Source organism: Callithrix jacchus, chromosome 13, assembly GCF_049354715.1.
Source record: "Callithrix jacchus isolate 240 chromosome 13, calJac240_pri, whole genome shotgun sequence".
Lineage (NCBI taxonomy): Eukaryota > Metazoa > Chordata > Mammalia > Primates > Cebidae > Callithrix > Callithrix jacchus.
In genome coordinates, this window is record NC_133514.1 from 12,680,257 (window position 1) to 12,696,894 (window position 16,638).

Consider the following 16,638-nt stretch of genomic DNA (forward strand, 5'->3'; position numbering starts at 1 on the left):
GGCTGGTCTCAAACTCTTGGCCTCAAGTGATCCTCCTGTCTTTGCCTCCCAAAGCCAAAATTATAGGTGTAAACCACCATGTCTGGCCTTACTTTTATCTTATATTAACATTTGAGTAAGGCTCACTGTGCTGGTTTTACAGTCTATGCATATGTATTTATTCCTCCATTCAGTCAAGGAAAAAAATATTATATGTCATGCTAATGGTAGGAATTTTCATTTTGGAAAACAAAAAGTTCCATTTTTACAGAATAAAAATCATACTGTGACCTTCTGTACTATTATTTTAAAAGGCTTTCTGCATTTTTGCAACTATTGGCATAAACCACATCCTCTTTCTAGTGGTGCCAGGTAACATAAAATTAAGCCGAAGATCACCAACTCCTGGATTAGACAAAGCCACTTATTAATTAAAATTAATGTTAAAAAGCGTAAATTAAGACTAAATAGGAGTCATAGAATAGGGTAAATGCTCAATATCTTTTTAATTAAAATTCAGTGTGATTCTGTGACTAATTCTTGTTGCTGGGGAAAAATAAGAATCCCTAAGTCTGTGAGGTTCAATCCTGAAAATGCATTAGGAGTAACACCTATTGATAGTAATGTCATCAATTTTTAAGTTAATTCTTTCTCAGGTTGACATTCTGTGATAAATATATACTGGTATTTTTATGAAAAAACTAACTGGCCAAATCACTAGCACAATTAGAACTTAACACCAGTTAGAAACGAATACCAAAAGGAAAATGTACAATACTGCAAATAATTTAAGTTAGACATTGTTTTAATTCTCATCTGCTATGTGCCAAGTTCTAAAGAAATTTTCAAAAAGAATAAAAATTTCTAGATGAGAAAAGTAGAGGAGAGTGTAAATGTCAGGTATCCAGGACAATGATGTCTCATTCTTTCACTTTAATGATTCAAGCACATAAGGATTCATTATTCAATAAATGGCTCTGCTCTTATCTATAATAAAGTGATGAAAGGAATAGATGACAACATCAATGGATAACCTGTAGTCTCATTTTGGATACTGGATCTATCCTTCACCTTAAGCAAACCTATTAATTTCAACTATATCAGACGAACAAAAACATCTCAATTTTGGCCTTTTAAATCTCCCTCTCTTTCAGGCAGTGAAGTTCATGAGCTGGGAAATAATCAGAATGTAGCAGGATGAGAGATGGCTCTTAGATGACATACTGGCTATCGAAAAATTTCATTTTAGACATGAAGTTATACCTCAGAGTCTGTGACCTAAACAAAGTTAGCTGGGTTTAGGTCTTCTGACTCTTAGTCCAGTGCCCTGTCCAATATACCATTCTACAAGTCAGGTCAGATAAGAAAAATGTACAGCTGGAACATTATTACCTTGTTGAATATAAACAAAATTCCACTGAAACAAATTTCTGTAAACATCACTTACAAGTAGATGATGAAGATAATTCTGCTATAGGATCTATGCTAAGTATGCCAAAATTTCACATTCATAATTAATTTATACCATTTCAGATGGGAAAATTGAAGCTAAGGTCTAATTCAGGTTAAAAAAAATCACTGAGTACCAGGTACTGGTGCTAGAATGAGAGCACAAATTACTAAATCAAAGTCAAAAGTAAGTATTTTTAACCTTCGGACAATGCTTACTTAGACCACACTCATAAGAAAGCTGAATCTCAGTAGTCTCCTATACACAATTATTCAGTATTTTGGATGAAAAGAAGACTTCAAAGAGTTTTTCTTTCCAAAATATAATACAAAGATCTGAATTCAAAAAATATTTATTCTAACATTTCTTAAATTATTGGGGACAATATTATAAGTAAAATAAATTGATAGATGCTAACTCCAGCTTTATAAATTCTCAATGCTAAGATCACCTTATTCCAATAATACAGCACTTACAATATTCCAAAGTACTTTTAGAGATAGAACCAGATACCAAATTTCTTGTTTGACATGAAAACTGTCCCAATCTATCCAAAGTTGGTATCTTCCCTACGTTTGGGAGATTTTTCATAGAAAAGGGTGACATGTACCTTTCCATAACAGCCAGGCACTCCTTTCTCCAGGTAAATCGACTCCCTCGTCGTAGTCGGAAAGTACCAGATGTGGCAGACACTGGGGGAGGTGTTTGTCTCCATTCAGGGTCCTCTATTGGAATGGGGGCTGGTCTCATACTTAGCGTAGCCCCTGAAATAAACAAGACATTTTTAGTAAATATCTTGCAGTTTCTTTAAACCATTATGACATCTACCTCTTTACAGGAATGGGGAAGTATGGTCTTTGGCTTGTGTCAACTTTTTGTATCTTTCTCTGAAAAATTTCTTTTGAAATTCCTGCCTCATAGTTATACTCTTTTTGAACAATATACCTTAGATATTCAGAATCTTGCATTACCATTCACACAAATTATGAGCTCTTAAGAAATTTATGCAGGTAGAAAATAACCCTAATTCTTGTACACTCTTTTTTTTTTAAAGGAGCCAAATACAGCATGAAAGGGCGTAAGATGATATTTGATGTGCTTTTTGTCTAATTCAGGTCTCTATAAGTTTACCTGTTGATGTTATACTAGATTCTGCTACCTCTTGAACATAATAAAATTTCAATGAGAAATACCTATAATTGAGACATTTTACTAATTCAGATTACTCCTTTCTCAAATAGCCTGAACTGCCAATGATGCATTTTATTCATTCATTCACCATTTATCAAATCCCTTTCAAGTGGCTTACTCTGGGGTAGAAACTAAGAATAAAACCGGGAAAGCAACTTTGTCTTTGCCCTCCATGAACTTATTTCATACTTTCAATGTAACTTGGTATACTTTCACAGAGTTCAGTCCCTGGCTCCTCCACTCTTCTTTGACTCCTTACACTGTTAAATTCATCTTCCTAAAGCATAATTATGATCATATTGGCCTTCTGATTAAAACCCTTCAAAAAATTCTCTCTGCCTTTGGTTTAATTTAAACTCTTAATACAGCTCTAGAAAGACATGTTAGAATGTGTAGGGTTTATGCAAATATTAATATATTAATTCTGTTAATGAATATTAATAAATAAATATTTATTTCTTCCTTATAGGATTCATACTCTCTTTATTGTACCTTGCAAATAATACCATGGATAGTATTTCTACTTCAAGACTTACAGATCTATTGTAGATACCCTTCTTAATAGCTACATCTTTTGATGTATTCTCTTCCACAGATGTCCAATTTGTTAATCAATCCTGATGTTCCTTTTCAAACCTACTGTCCTGCAGTCTTTTCCAGCTCAGTAACTAAACAGCCACTCTCCAAACTGCTCAGCTCAAAATTCTCAGATTAATCTTTCACTTCTCTAATTCTCCCACATATTACATAACCAATTCATAGGCAAGTTCATCTTCAAAATATTTCCATTATCAGACCAATTATAATCCTTGCACTGCTCCTACTTTTAGAACACTTAGGCATCATCTCTCATAATCTTGGCTTCCTGGGACAAGTTTCAAAGATGGCTCTTCACAGTAAGTCACACCTCTGGCTAATCATGCCCTTGAATCTGGGCTAGTCATGATGACACACATGGTTTTCTTGCTCAAAACCTAAACAATTCAAGGCTATGTTATCAGATGCTTTGTTCTGCCTAGGTCTCCTAAAATGCTTGTGCTGGGGGAAACAAGTAGCTATATAAGAAGTCTAACTAACCTGAGACTATGATGTTGCAAGGAAGCCCAAGCTAGCCAGGTGGAGAGGCCACATGGAGTGAAAGATGCTCTGATAGTCCCCAGGGGCTTGTGCGAACTCCACCCAGGTGCCAGCATTTGAGAGAAAAAGCCATCTTGGACACTGCAGCCACAGCAGACGCCACATGGAGAAGTGTAGAAACCAGGTGATAGAAACCAGTCCTCACACATTCAGTCCCAGCACGGCCATGTGAATGTCAACCTCCAAGGTCCCTAAGGATCCCTGCCTCCTGGTCTGCACACCATTATTTAGTCCCTTCCCATGTGGCACCATGATTAGGCTGTACAACCAACAGCATGTAACAGTGATGGTATGTCACTCCCAGGATCAGACTACAGAAGCCACCGTGGCATCTGTCTTGGATGCTTTCTCTCTTATTCACTCAAGGGAACACTAGGTGCCATATGTGAGGACACTCAGGCAGTGGATGGCGAGGCCCATATTGTGAGGAACTGCTGTCTCTGACCAACAGGCAGTGAGGACCTGGGACCTGTCAATATCCATGTGAATGAGCTTCCAAGTAGACTACCCAGTCGCAATGACTGCAGCCAAGGCTGACAGCTGGGCTGCAACCTCTACAGAACTCTGAGCCGGAACCAACCAGCTAAGCCACTCCTGGATTCCTGATCTATGAAAACTATGAGATAATAAATGCCGGCTGTGTTAAGCTGTTAAATTGTGGGCAGTCTGTTGTATAAGAACAGATAACTAATAAAAATAATCACAATCATCCCCACTTGTTTATTTCCCTTTATCCCCCAATACACTGAGTATGATTAATTATTCAAATGTATAAATTTGGCAGCAAAAAATTTCCCTTTAATATAGAGATTTCACTACTAATAAGAATGAGGATATTTTCCTGTTTATTGACCATTTATATCTTTTCTTGTGAATTCCTGTTGTTCCTTTTTTTGCAGGGGGGAGGGTTGGTACATAGAAATCTTATCAATTGCTAGTCATACAGAATACAATTTTTTTTCTGGTCTGTCACTTGTGTTTTATGGTGTGCTTTGTGATCTTAATTTTTATACAGTCAAATTTGTCAGTCTTTTGTATTATGGCCAATGGGCCTAAATATCAGTCAGAGTATTTTTACATTTTTCATTTTGTGTTTCAGCCCTTAACATGTATGTGATTTTCTAAAGCATGTGATGGAAAGTAAATATTTATTTAACATTTCTGCTCAAACAAGTAAGTCTGTCATCGCATAATGCTTTAGAGATTTAAAGCTCACCCTAAAACAGAGTTGGCAAATTATGCCCGCTACCTAACTTTGTAGATAAAGTTTTACTGAAACATGGAGCAGAAGAGCTGAGTAGCTATGATAGAGATCATATAGCCTGCAAAACCTAAAATATTTATTGTTTGGCCCTTTATATGAAGAGTTTGCTGACCCCTGGTTTAAAAACATTTCTGCTCTACCCAACATGAAACTCTAAACTGAAACCCTTCTTTAAACAATTTAAAAGGGTTTCATTCTGCCAAAATAAACTGGGAATTCACTCTGGGCCTAACTCAAAGTTAACAAAGTTTAGACATAAGCAGGAATTTGGGGACTGGAGGGTTTCAACGCTGTTTAGTGCTTTTCTGAAAACAAACAAGGACTATAGCACAGTGAGAGCTCTGGAATCTACCTAATTAAAATTACGTAAATTTTATTCTACAGCAAGGGTAAAAAGGACTAAAACAGAGCCAACCGGTTATCATAGCTGATCAGGATAGAGGTAGAAATAGATGGGCTAAGGGAATATAACCTCTTGTCCAAGGGCTGACCCTGGTAAATAAAGAGTTTAAGGGTGGAGGAGGGCAACAGGTCAGTGAATTCCAGGTAGTGGGTCACATCCATAACTGCAGTCCTCAGTAAGCAGAGTGATAAACGGGTACCAAAAGATCAGAGAACAGAAAGAATCTTAACCAAGAGGTTGAAGCAAATAAGTCAAGTAATAATAATGGTTCTTTCTTGGTATCGGGTTTATTTATAATACTGTGCTTCTTTGTAATATTCTGTATTGTCAAGATAGTCTCAAGAACTGAAATAATTCAGATGAAACAAAACTGGGCAGGAAGGAAAAGGAAGAGGCAAGAGGAAAAATGGAGAAAAAGGAGAAAAAAGTAAGGAGTGGCCTGGTTATTATGAAAGAAATCAAGACAGTTTATGCACAGAAGGTGAAAACTGAATAATCTCAAACTCATCAAAATACTTAATTTAGAACATAGTATTACTACATTACTTTTCAGGTTTTTTTTTTTTTCTGGCTCCTTTTTCTTTTTCAATGTAGTGGTAGTTAAAAACAGCACAAAAAGCATTCTGGAAATATTAACAAATAGATTTGTTCTGGAAAACTTAGTTCATCTTGCTTTGGTTGAAATGGATGAAAAGCAATGAAAAAATCCAAGAATAGGCTCAAAATTTTTGACTCTAACAGAAAAACACAAAGATATTAGAATGCAGGAACAATGTTTATAAGCCTTTAAACTCCTCTGAAGTAAAATACAGGAGTTCTGGGTTGGCTAAGGTTCTAACAGGAAAAGGGTGTTGTCTATTTCTTTACAGAAATGTTTATTTCCCCCCCATCTAAGTTTCCATTAAAACAAAATTTTGCACCTTCACCTAGCAAATGTAAACTTGTGAGGAAAACAAAACCTTTTCATAATTTGTTAAGAGATTTAAAAATTTTGGTAAGTGTTCTCTATACATATATGATAATGTTCTTGCTGATCAGGGTTAGCTCTGGGTGAGCGACTATACGAGCTCATCATATCTACGCCATCCATAGGAACTAGCCTCTTCAAAAGTAATGTCATATCTCCCCCCATGTCACACACATGTTTCCCTGAGATCTCACCATCTGCAAATGAAGGACTGGGCATTTCTTCTGATGACTCTTATCTCATGTATTTGCTGCATACGCATCTTGGCAAATTTTATTTGTTTAATTTAGAAGCATGCAGAATCTGCGCCACATGCCAAGAGGAACTCAGCAAACCCGGTCTGCTACAGTGAGGTTTAAATTAGACAAGGGAAAAAGACAGTAAACTTAATTTAATTAAATAAAGGGACTTCTGATGTCAACCATGTTGAATTTAGTACTTGCTCCTTTTTAAAAAATAGGTATTTTCTTGTGTTTTCATAAGAAACAAGATAAAATGTATTTGATCAGTTTCCATCAGCCTGTTTTATTAATATGCCTTGGCAGGCTTTCGGTTATGCTGGGAAATTCTGATGATGAGTCTGTTATCAGAGAACTGCACTGTATCAACTGGGTTATCAGTAAAATTAACCTAAATATCCATTTTATTATTTTTCTTGTTGAGTCCACTTAAAGAGAAACTTAAAAAAAAAAACAAAAGCCATATCCAACTGTATCCAGACTGAAGAGGCTGAAAAAAAGAACTTCACTCAAAGTATAAAAAGAAAATGCTCTAAGGCCCTGGAATAGAGTCACAGAATATACAAACATATTTGTTTTCTAAATGCTTAAGTTTACAGAAGAAACCAGAAAAAAGAATGTTTCATTTTGTTACTTTTCTTAATTTTGCATTTTCTTCTCAGAATATATGTAAAGGGATGACACTATTTACATTTCCCCTAATGAGCTATCTGTCCTAGACAGAAAAAAATTTATGAAATAAAAGAATTACTTGATAAAAATCACTGACAACTTATTTCCTACCTGCTTCTCAAAAGCAGATCTGGACCATATAAGCCCATCTTACTTTCTTTTCTTCTTCCTTTCTTTCTTTTCCTCTTTTCTTTTCTTTCTTTCTTCCTTTCTTTTGTTCAATCTTTTCTTTCCTTTTCTTTTTAATCTTACAAGGCAGATTGATTTCTTTTGGTCTCGCTCTCCCTCCTTCCTATTACACTTTATTTTTCAAATATATAATACAAGCACATAGTACAGAATTTAGAAGGATACATTAGGGGCCGGACACAGTGACTCATACCTGTAATCCCAGCACTTTGGGAGGCCAAAGGGAGAGGATCACCAAGTCAAGAGATCGAGACCATCCTGGCCAACACATGGTGAAACCCTGTCTGTACTAAAAATATAAAAATTAGCTGGGCATGGTGGCACACACCTGTAATCCTAGCTACTCAGAAGGCTGAGGCAGGAGAATTGTATGAAACCCAGGAGGTAGAGAGGTTGCCGTGAGCTAAGATTGCACCACTGCACTCCAGCCTGTGCGACAGAGCAAGACTCCGTATCCGCCGCGGGTGGGAGGCAGGGGAAGATACATTAGGTTGTTTAGTTAACTCCTTACCCATGTACTCCCACTCAGTTCCCCTTCACAGAGCTGTTCTTCCCAGTTCCTAACATAGCTTTTCAGACATCTTCTATGCTTATGTAAGCACATATATCTGTGTGTGTGTGTGTGTGTGTGTGTGTGTGTGTGTGTGTATGTGTGTGTGTTCCCCTATGGAAACATGGCCTTGATACTGTTATGTCCCTTTTTTACTTATGAATTCCATGTCACCTCATATACATTTAATTCATATAAAGCTGCCTTCAAAAAATAGCTACATTGCTCCAAAAGATTCCATTGTACAGACATGACATTAATTTATTTAACCAGTTCTCAGCTGAGGGACATTTGAGTGGATTCTAATCAGTTCTGAAATGACTTGCAAAGAAGGATCTGATGTCCTATAAGCTAACATAATTTTAGTTCATCTTATCCAAACATAACAGTAGCTCCAAAGTGTCAATGGAGTAAGAAATGACACCATCCTTTAGCTAAAATCAAAGGTTATTTTACAGTCAACTAAGTAAAATCACATTTATCTAGAAAAAATTCTATGCCATATTAGCCTTTATAATAAAGGTGAAAATGCAAAGAAAAAGATAAACAGATTTCAATTGCTAATACCCAACTGCTGTTAATACAGCAACTACCAATTGGCAATTATGAACTTGCCCTCTTATCTCCAGTTACCTTTAAATTATGTCCCACAGAAAAACCTCACTGAGAAAACTAGTAGATAGGATTTGATTTAAAAAAAAAAATTGAAACTACTTTAAAAAGGTGACAATAATGCAACCTCACTAAAAAACAAATGCATATAATTAGAGGAACGCCTTAAAAGGAGGCACTACATCTTTAAATAAATCAGCTCCTAAGGATCAGCTGGATGAACGCTGTTAGTTCCAACTCCCTCCTTCTACCTTCCTCCAATTTCCTGATAATAAGTGGGCCCAACTCTGATTTCAAGATAAACTAAAATAGGAAATAAGACTAAATGCTAAAATAAATAACAATAATTAAAAAAAAACAAAACTCAGCTTCAAAAGAACACTACCAGCCTAGTGCTAAAGTTGGACCCCCGTCCGATGAGCTGCAACAAATGTGCTGCGGCCCTAGAGCTGCGCCTTAGTCCTCCTTCCTGTTTCTAGTTCAGAGCCAGATCAGACCCAGCATTGAAACTCCAGTGTGGGAATTTGGTATTACCAGCTGATTACCTCCTTTTGCAATCCCCATTAGAATAACTGATTCAGGCCTAGTGCAGTGGCTCACGCCTGTAACCCCAGCACTTTGGGAGGCTGAGCCGTACCGATCACGAGGCCAAGAGACCGAGACCATCCTTGCCAAAATAGGGAAATCCCGTCTCTACTAAAAATACAAAGATTAGCCGGGAGTGGTGGTGTGTGCTTGTAGTCCCAGCTACTCTGGAGGCTGAGGAGTAAGAATCACTTGAATCGGGAGGCAGAGGTTGCAGTGAGCCGATTGCGCCACTGCATTCCAGCCTGGAGACAGAGCAAGACTGTGTCTCAGAAAAAAACAAAAAAGAATAACTGATTCAGTCAAGGATCATCAATGAATGCTAATGCAATTGATGAAAGCTGCTGCAGGAAAAGATATTCATCTAGGGGCAAAATGTCATCCTAAAGATTATTCACAAACGGCAAAGAAAAGATCTGGTGGTCACCATTTCAACAAAATCATCAAACTTAGCATATGAATAATGCTACAACATCCTAATGCTGACAGGCTTCTCATATGTGGCAATATTAGGTAAATATTACCTACAAAGTATTTTTCTCCAGTATTTTATTGCAAAAAAATTTAAACATGCAATAGTGAAAGAATTTAAGTGAAAACCATACTTATATCACATATTTTACTATATGTACTTTATCACATACCTGTCCATTTCACTATATGTCAAGCCATTTTATTTTTTGATGCATTTCAAAGTAAACTGCTGCCATTACTATGTGACTCTCTAAATAATTCATGAAGTTTTCTTGCCTAAAATAGTCAACCTGAATCCTGACTTCAGCTTAATTCTAACTTCCAGTTTACAGAAATATAGAGATATAGAAATAAGATATTTGATATTAAAAATAAATAGAAAAATCTAGCATGTGAGACATTCTGTACATGGTTTAAGAAGTTCGGCCGGGCGCGGTGGCTCACACCTGTAATCCCAGCACTTTGGGAGGCCAAGGCGGGTGGATCACGAGGTCAAGAGATCGAGACCATCCTGGTCAACATGGTAAAACCCCGTCTCTACCAAAAATACAAAAAAATTAGCTAGGCATGGTGGCGCGTGCCTGTAATCCCAGCTACTCAGAAGGCTGAGGCAGAATTGCCTGAATCCAGGAGGCGGAGGTTGCGGTGAGCCAAGATCGTGCCATTGCACTCCAGCCTGGGTAACAAGGGCAAAACTCCGTCTCAAAAAAAATAAAGAAGTTCATGTCACCAAAAAAAAAAAAAAAAAAGTTTGGGTGACTAAAGAGTCTAAAGAGACATCCCAATTTGCCAACTAAAAGAGATACTAAAAACAAAAACAAAACAAAACAAAACAAGAGCTACAAAAGACATTCTACAGACTGGACATAAAATGATGATAAGGAATGATTATTGATTTTCTTAGGTATAATAATTGAGACTGTGGAAATACAGATTACCTTTATTTTTAAGAGATGAATGCTGAATACACACAAATACACATATATAAATCTTTATTTCTTTTATAGGAATAAAGCAAATATAAAATGTTAATAATAATTTTTTTTTGAGACAGGGCCTCCCTCTGTCATCCAGGCTGGAGTGCAGTGGCACCATTTCCACTCCTGAGTTCAGACAATTCCCCTGCCTCAGCCTCACAAGTAGCTGGAGCCTCAGGCATGTGCCACCACACCTGGCTAATTTTTGTATTTTTAGTAGAGACGGTAGTTTCACCATGTTGGCCAGGCTGGTCTCGTACTCCTGGCCTCAAGTGATCTGCCTGCCTCAGCCTCTCAAACTGCTGGGATTACAGGCATGAGCCACTGCACCTGGCCAAATGTTAGTAATTATTATATCTAAGAAAGAGTAAACACGTGTCTACTGTTTAGCCTTTTGTATTTTCTATACATCTGAAACATTTCAAAATAAAAATTGGGGGTCAGAGTAGATTTTTTATATTATTGTAGAGGTTGATATGGTCTCTTCTGTTTCATCCTGCCTGGACCATTTGGAATGACAAAGTGATCTTTGGGGGGAAAAAAACCTTCTCACATACCTACACACAAAAATAAATCTCTGTAACATTCTTTATTTCTACCTCAGAGCCAATGCTATTATTATGCAATATTTCAACTAGTGATTTAGTCTCCTGCAAAGGTTTTAAGGTTGCAGCATTACAGAACACAACATAATCTTAATTTTATACTTGAGAGCAGGCTCACTGCCACTTGCCTGTGTAAAGTATAGGTTGAGATAGTACCACAACTTCATGTTTTACTTTATAAAATCACCTGTTAAAAGTATCTTGAATAGATCTTGCCTACTTCTTCCAACTCTAGACATAAAAGTTTTTGTCATCTTAGTTTTCCTTAAGATTTCATTCTGCTTTTCAATCTATTGCTGCTCCTGAGAGTTATCAGGGCAGCTGCATCCTAAAGTCCAAAGCCACATCCATTTCCCAGGTCATTAGAATTAGAAAAAAAAAAAATCATTGGCAGAGATCACTGGATATGGTATAGTGTGAACTAAATAAAAATATCAAATTTACATTAGTAATTCAAACAAGATTTGCGAACAAAAAACAAGAAGATATGGAATTTTATGTAGTTACGTAGCTGAAGAAAATAAAATCAGCCACTGAACACTCACGGTGTTCTTTCCAACTATGGATAAAAATATCATATAACCTGAAAGCAAAGAGGTGTCTTAGGGGAAGGAGTGAACACGACTAGATAACATCAGACAAAATAAAATTTATCACAATCAAAGTTTAGCTTTTACCATTAAGAATGTTTTTCTGCATAAAGCAACCATAGTAAAGTATGAAACTATCCTACTCAACAAGTTAGCACCATGGAGCCATTAAAGTAATTCATTATATCTGTCTTGTTTCAGATGCAATAAATAAAAGGAAATGCTATTTACCGGGGTTTGTCTTCTCAAGTTGATACCATCGGTAAAATGCTCTTTTCTTCTGTTCACTCAGGTCTGATCCCTGCTGCAACAGCCAGTGAGAGATCCGGCTCTGACTGATACCTATGTAGAAAAAGAAACAGGTTTTGGGGGGCACTGAAATTACAGTGAAATTAATAAAGGTTCTTTTGGTTCTAGGTTACTGGGTGCTTTATGCTCTGTGTCCAGTCTATAAGGAAGTTGCCACCTGAGCAAACTATTACTGGATTCCTTTGTAAAGCCTGGCTGCTCTGGCTAGGAAATACTCAGAAATTGTCTCTTAGACGTCAAAGCAGTTTATAGACCTGACAATGGCCTCTAAAATTAATCTCCAAAAAAGGTCCATGAATCTGAGATAAAGAGATTCCTAAAGTTACTCGTCAGAGTTTATTATATTTGTGCTCCTTCAACTACCATTGCTCTCCACTCTGCCCCGATTTAGAATCATAAAAATTTTAACAGCTATTGAGCAAGGAAGTCAAGTCAGCAAGTTTTGCTACTCATTCTGGATACAGACCAAAAGATTTAGGGGCTAGGAATCAAAAGGTCATTGAAAATACTGTCTTCAATAACGTTGTTTTTGGCTTATTTGTTAATTCATTTAGGCATTTTTAGAGTCCACAGAGAAGAATTAGCAGACTTAGAGATATGCTACAATATGACCTCTAAAGAAATCTCAAGAGCTAAAGACATTTTTCCAACACATGCTTTCCACAAAACCGAACAGAATATAAAACAGTTTTCTGCTGTCTCCTAGAAGCTCTTGACAGCAATTACTTAGAAATGTAAAGAATCTCTATATCTGAAAGTAAAAAAGCATGTCTAAAACTTACTAGTATGAGAATCACATGCTCATTCTGGTCATTCATAGTCAGTCCAAAAAATGAATAATTCAGTACGAACTGGCAAAAGCAAGTAACAATGGGCAAGACAAAACTGTCCTATAAGCCCACAAGGCACTTTCCAAAAGAGCATTCAGCTACCAGAGAAGGTTACCAACACCTAAAACCTCCCAAAGTTACTGATGGTAACCAAATATGACTGAATACCACCTGTGCCAACACCTGTTTAAAGCTATAATGACCAGCGGGAAGAGTAGCTATCATGAAGTAATCACACCCTCTAACATCAGAAAAAGCAGGAGGTCCAGGGATCATGTTTAGCTCATTACAAGCAAGCCCCTAGAGTTTCACAAACTTAAAAACCTATGTCAAAAGAAAATTTCAGGAATCCAGCGAGGGAAGGGTTAAAAAAAAAGACTGTGAAGCAAATTCCTCTGACTGGAACAATCTTTTTTCTTTTTGTGAGACAGGGTCTCACTCTGTCACTCAGGCTGGAGTGCAGTGGCAGAATCATGGCTCAGCACACCCTGTCATCTCAGCCTCCCAATGTGCTAGGATTACAGGCATGAGCTACTGTGCTGGGCCCCACCAATTCCAGCTAATTTCTTCCTTTTTTTTTTTGTGGAGACAGGGTCTCACAATGTGGCCTAGGCTTCTCTCTAACTCCTGGGCTTAAGTGGTCCTCCGGCCTCCGCCTCCCAAAGTGCTGGGATTACAGGCATGAGCCAGCATGCCCAGCGTGGAAACATCTTTCAATTTCAAAAGGCAAAATTCAAACAGTTTTCTAAAACCTAAGTGATAATATTCTCAAATGATTTACACAGCAGTTTTCCAATGGACTAAAGACCTATGTGATGCAGGCATTGGTAGCTAACACTGTATGCTTCTTCTAAGAAAATGCAAATTCTTCTGGGTAATTAAATCAGCTTTCACCAAAAGTCTAGTTTCAGACATTACAGTATTTTTTATACAACTTTTTTTTTGTTAAAACAGAATTTGACTCTGTTGCCCAGGGTGGAGTGCTGTGGGGTGATCTTGGTTCACTGCAACCTCTACCTCCTGGGTTCAAGTGATCCTTCTGCCTCAGCCTCCTGAGTAGTGGGGACTACAGGCATGTAACACCAAGCTCAGCTAATTTTTGTATTTTTAGCAGAGACAGGGTTTCAGCATGTTGGCCAGGCCGCCTCGACCTCCCGAAGTGCCGGGATTACAGGTATGAGCCACCACACCTGGCCTATACTGCTTTTTCAAAAAATGAAGAAAACCACCATCATAAAATCAGCATTGAAAATCATGTCAACAAAATAAAACTATTTTACACGGATTCTTCATATTGGTATCATACTACTTAAAACAGAAAACTTGAGAAAAATCTGTTGAGACAAAATATATTATCAGCTCTGTTAATTGGTTCCAATATGAAATCTTCCTCAGACAGTCAGATCATACACAGAACAAACCACAGAACCCACTAGACATCAGAGCTGTCCAGGTTCTGGCTGCTGAGGTGAGAGAGGAAGATAAAATCTCATCAAATGGACTTTAGTTAAGTTAGAGTATATTTATATAACAAAACACTTGTAGGCTTTAAAAGTAATGTTTATAAAAAGCCATTAAAAAAAAAAACCCCAGAACACTACAACAAAAAAGGAGAACCAACCAAACAGATGAAAAGCCATCAATACCAAATGTTGGCAAGGCTATAGAGCAAATAAAACTCTCGTAGTGCCGATGGAAGGATAAAATAAATGGCAGGGCTACTTTGGGAAATAGTTGGATGATAACTGCTAGATCTGAACATAAATACACTCTATAACCTAGCAATTGCTCAACAGAAGTATGTTCAAAAGAGACAAGAAGGCTCCAATAAACATTTCCGTAAGAGTCACCAATGTGAAACAACTACATGCCCATCAACAATAGAATACAGTGACTGTGGTATCTACACATTCTACTATAGACTACTATACTCAAAAGGAAAAGGATAAACTATTGCTATATGAAATGACATGGATAAACATCACAAAAATGTATTGACTGAAAAACCTTATGACACAGACACACATAGACAAAACCCATACATAATTATACATGACTCATTTTATATAAAGTTACAAAACAGACACACTAATCTATAGGGATGGAAATCAGAATAGTAGTTACCCATATAGAAGGGAGAAGGTTTCTGCCCGGGAGTTAGAATGAGGAAGGTTTGTGTGGTGACCAGCGTTGCTCTTTCTCTTGATCTGGGGGATGGTTACATCAGTATCCTCACTTGACTTTTAAGTATCCATTAAGCTGGACAGTTTTCTGTGTATATATTTAAATTTTAAAAAGTCTCCCCCCAAAATATTTTACAATTCTATTTGCTTTCAAAAAATTAAGTAAATGGATATGTATCAATATGGAAAGATGCCCATGAAATAAATGAAAAGGTACATGCTTTTATAAATATATAATTTTACATATTCTAAATTCTGTCTGTATAGTAACAAAAGCCAATATATAACTAAAGATACACAATATGAATTTAAAGCAGCAGATTCTTCCTACATTTCTACCTCTATATTGTTTTCTCAATCTTTCTATAAATACTAATTATTTTTGGCTTTTCACCCTAAAGACTACATACAGGACTTTATTGGTTATTTTACAACCAAATAGTTGCAAAGAATTCATCTTCCCTCTCCAATTCTACTCTCTGAAATAAGCAAAATTTGCTATTTTTTTATATGTTGTTCCACAATCTTCTATATGTGCAATTATTACTTTAATAAAACAAAGGAAGAAGAAGGTATTACAGAATATTCTCTTGTCTTGTCTTTTGTATGAGCAACAAATAAACAAGAATTTCTTCCCTCTAAATTTAATCTCAGTATTCATATAATAAACAGAAAAAAAAAAAAAGCAGGTAGTTTTTCCAAAGAGGCACTGTAAAAAAAATAAAAGCATAAAAGGACACATTTTACAGTGATTTTTCTTAGCAGCCTGTTAATAGACAGGTAAGCCTGCTTGAACTCATCCTTTGGTCCTGCAGCTGAGCACAGCATCATAAACCCAGGCAGCCTCTTGTTATTGTCAGATTTGATACTTTTCCTCAGGAGAAAATTTCCCTAACTTCCCCCCTGCTTCCCATTGCAGAAGAAAATGTCATTGCCCACGAGTTTTAGCTCCTCAAAACTTCATCTTATCTACCTTTGACAGGGTAGAGGAAAAGAAAAAATTTACATATAACCTTCACACATTGAGAGACTAAAACTAACCCCTGATTAATTTCTTTCCAATAAGAAAGTTATCACATGTGATTCAAAGGAAGAAAAGGCCTTTCCAGCCTCATTCACATTATTTTCTGAGCAGGTGCATCAGGCTATCTGTTCCTCAAACACCATGCTCCCTTCCACTAGAGGGCTCTCCACCATAATTCATTCTTGCCAGTATCTCCAATAACACAAATTATGATTAATTTTCATTCCACTTCCTCCAGAGCGTGACCTGACCACTCCCATCATCTTCCTCCTTGGAATGCTGGATACAATTCCAACACCACATGTTTTGCATCGGCTTCAGGGCTGCTTTGCTAGCTTCTTAACATGTTAGTGGCTTCTAACATGTCAGGATTCCTTTGGTCATCACGATTACCAATAACATTCATGT

At 36.9% G+C, this 16,638-nt stretch overlaps 1 protein-coding gene across 50 annotated transcripts in view; it reads right to left on the minus strand.

Moving 5' to 3' along the window:
* Positions 1–16,638, minus strand: part of HMBOX1 (homeobox containing 1) — a 161,439-nt gene that overhangs the window by 32,828 nt on the left and 111,973 nt on the right. For all 50 annotated transcript variants that reach the window (XR_013525474.1, XR_013525468.1, XR_013525471.1 and 47 more), the window contains 2 exons: positions 12,116–12,226; positions 2,040–2,193 (listed from right to left, as the gene is read on the minus strand). Coding sequence is in view for 40 of the 50 variants with exons in the window: in XM_008979056.5 (XP_008977304.1) it covers positions 2,040–2,193; positions 12,116–12,226 (265 nt within the window). In the remaining 10 variants the exon portion in view is untranslated. The remainder of the gene's footprint in view (positions 1–2,039; positions 2,194–12,115; positions 12,227–16,638) is intronic.